Source organism: Oncorhynchus clarkii, chromosome 7, assembly GCF_045791955.1.
Source record: "Oncorhynchus clarkii lewisi isolate Uvic-CL-2024 chromosome 7, UVic_Ocla_1.0, whole genome shotgun sequence".
In the NCBI taxonomy this organism is placed as follows: domain Eukaryota; kingdom Metazoa; phylum Chordata; class Actinopteri; order Salmoniformes; family Salmonidae; genus Oncorhynchus; species Oncorhynchus clarkii.
In genome coordinates, this window is record NC_092153.1 from 16,783,667 (window position 1) to 16,786,816 (window position 3,150).

Here is a 3,150-nt window from a genome sequence, read left to right on the forward strand (position 1 = left end):
GATGTTGAAGGGAAACTGTAGACCGTTCCATCTGCCGACACCAGAGGGGCGATGTTACAATCTGGGTTCTATGTCTATGACTGGAATAGAGGAGAGAAATCGGACTTGTGCTGAGAAATCGGACTTGAGTTGTCGAAATAAGAACCGAGTTGGGAATATGGACCAAATGGAAACAAATCAGCAAAATGCAGTGTATTTATTTGATTTGATGAATTCATGTTAAACTTCTAAATGTAGAACCTCTTGCTCTGAACGTCACGTTTTCATAACCTGTTTCAATCTCAATGTATTATAATTATTTAAGGCCTAATAGCCTAATAATTTGTTCCAATCTCGAAGTGACATGACTGGCCTAATAAATCACCTTTTATAATATGAACCAACCTTACTGGTTGTTTCAATAAAATACATTTTATTTATTTGATTTGCTTAACATTTAATTAAAAAATATTCCGATTTTTATTGTACAGATCAGAATTGGAATTAATCTGGAGAAAAAAAATCTAAATGTTTAAAGTCCCTATTATCCATTATTGTACTCATCTCTGGTTCCTCTGTGCCCACTATCCCCAGAGGGACTACTGGAGGGCTGAGGGGCGTGAGTAGAGAGAGGGAGGTGAGAGGGAGTGGGCGGTGTTAGACAATACCATTCCTCAAATATATTCCATCCCTCCGTTTCTCAAGTAAGCCTTTATTAGTTGGGATGGTTTGGATCTTATCTCTCATAGAAGCCGCCTGCTGGACCCGATAACGTTCGGAACACACAGAAGTGGAAAGGACGGGATTATCTTTCGGCTTTTCAATGCACTGACTGTTGGCACACGGTGCACAAGGGCCTTTCTTATCACGGTCATCTCCATCCAGAAGAACGGACAAATATCTGCACTTTCAGCGAGATCTTATCGACACAACAATCTATTGTTTCCCAGCTGGGTGTTCACAAGGCACAAGATTTTTATCTTCAGAAATATTTATCACATAGTCGTTAACTATACTATCAACTATACTATCATCTTCCCAACGAATTGATATACCACAACTTGAAATTAGATGGTTCTGAGATAAAACGGCATTTTGTTTGATTCGACTGTTCAAAATCTCCAAAAGTAAACAGCAATTCGTTTCTTAAGGCTGTCAACAGTAGCCTATAATTCCTGTCATGAATTGGACTAAATAAAATGGTTTGTGAGAAAAAACTAAGGGAAGCACAGAGTTAATTTGGAGTTGGAGTTTACTCCAACAGCTATCAGGAATCATCAGACAGTTGTGTCTCTCAACTGTTTGTCAAGGTAAGTGTCCAATTAACGAGTAGGCCTATGAAAAATTACAAATAAAAAAAATACATATGAGGTATTGACCGTTTCTTTATTAGGTCTGTATTACACATTTACAACAAAGTACACAACTCGTATTTATCCATTGCATTGTTGATACAACAACATTTTGTGTGGTCGAATCCAATGTCCAGCAGATGTCAACAATTTTTGCCTTATTTCGTTGTTGTTCCATCCTGTCAAGTCATACTGCTCGAAGCCAAGCAGATGTGTTCATCTCACTGTGACAGATGGACGACTTGGAATATGGAATATGTTAATTTGAATAGCATGGTTTCTCTCAATATTTATCCTAATTTGCTTTAATATTCTGAAAAATGCTATGTTTGCTGCAAAATAAATCATAAGAACTGACACATAAGTGAAAAGAAAATGGCCTAGATTTAATATTTAATGCTCTATAACAAAAATCATTGGAGAATAAATTATGCATTGGAGAAAATAGAAGTACAAAAACCTATTACAATTTACAATATTTCCATCACTGTCTGTTGCTTTTGCAATTTCCATTAAGACTATCACATTTCTAAATATTCGGCACTTGATCTCAAATGATCTATTTTATGATTATGGTATGCCTATCATCTACCCCCTGTGACAGGTCATAGCAACACAGCCATGCAAAAACTACTCCCAATGGTAACGAAAAAGTATTATTGTGTTCACAGCATTATACTAAATGAATCAAAAATATCTCTCTCTCCAGCTCTTTTTGGATACGAACTGAAAAACATATGAAAAGACTGAAAATGATGCTGAGTCCAGACCAAGCTGATTCCGACCTCGGATGGGGACAATCCGACGCAGAGTCGGTGCTCAATGACCTCAAGGTCGGGTGCCTGTCCGACGAAACGATGGAGGGGGAGGGGAAGACGAGGTCGCTGGCCCAACCGACCCTCAGCAGGGAGGAGAAGAGACGGAGGAGACGTGCGACGGCCAAGTACCGCTCGGCCCACGCCACGCGCGAGAGGATCCGCGTGGAAGCGTTCAATGTGGCCTTCGCTGAACTGAGAAAGTTGCTGCCAACCCTTCCCCCTGACAAGAAACTCTCCAAGATCGAGATCCTTAGACTTGCAATATGCTATATCTCCTATCTCAATCACGTTCTGGATGTTTAGTTGAAATGAGTGAGATACATTTTCAAATGGGAGAATTGGACAAGGAGAATGGAGGGACCAGAAAGAAATATGGGTGACATCATGTCACTTATGAAATCGGGGATACATGAAAGTTGCCAGAAAGTACAAAAAAAAGGGGGGAGAGAAGGAGTCTGCAGCCTACAGCCTACTTATCCATGATTTTGAAGAAAATGCCTGTTTGATATTGCGTTTGGTGAGGCTGGGTAACCCAGATGAACGAAAGAACGGATGTAAACGGAATGATATAGCTGCTTTATAGACATAGCATAGTTGATGTTTCCATAAAGGAGAACAAGTTCAAATGCATTAGTGCCACTTATGACGCGTACAATTGTGACCTTTATCATTGTTATTTAAGTTTATGGAATAATTTATTTAAATGTGTTAATATTAAAGTGATCTTATTTATTTATGTTTATAATAGACTAACGTCTTTTATGTAAATGTCCATTGTTTGTATCATTGTATACATGTATATTTTAGGCTGTGATGTTGAAATTCGAAAATGATGTTGTTGCTCTTCAAATGGCACTTTCTGTTTTTGTATAATACGTTGTTTTTTATTGAATTAGTACGTTAAGTGTAATATACTTTTATTCATGTCTATTGTCTATCAGGCAACGATAAGCACTTAATCATGTTGGGTTAAGTAAACTCATAAACGTCAAAACTTCGTT

General features: G+C 38.1%; 1 protein-coding gene across 1 annotated transcript; it reads left to right on the top strand.

Annotated features, from left to right (window-relative positions):
* The first annotated feature begins 727 nt into the window (after window positions 1–727).
* On the top strand, window positions 728–2,795 carry LOC139414121 (helix-loop-helix protein 2-like). The gene is made up of 2 exons (XM_071162002.1): window positions 728–1,289; window positions 2,041–2,795. Exon 2 carries the CDS (start codon window positions 2,069–2,071, stop codon window positions 2,450–2,452), a length of 384 nt encoding a protein of 127 aa, XP_071018103.1. The 5' UTR covers window positions 728–1,289; window positions 2,041–2,068; the 3' UTR covers window positions 2,453–2,795.
* The last annotated feature ends 355 nt before the right edge of the window (window positions 2,796–3,150 follow it).

Excerpts from the sequence above, each read along its gene's own strand:
- LOC139414121 (XM_071162002.1), top strand. The coding sequence starts at position 2,069 with ATGAAAAGACTGAAAATGATGCTGAGTCCAGACCAAGCTGATTCCGAC.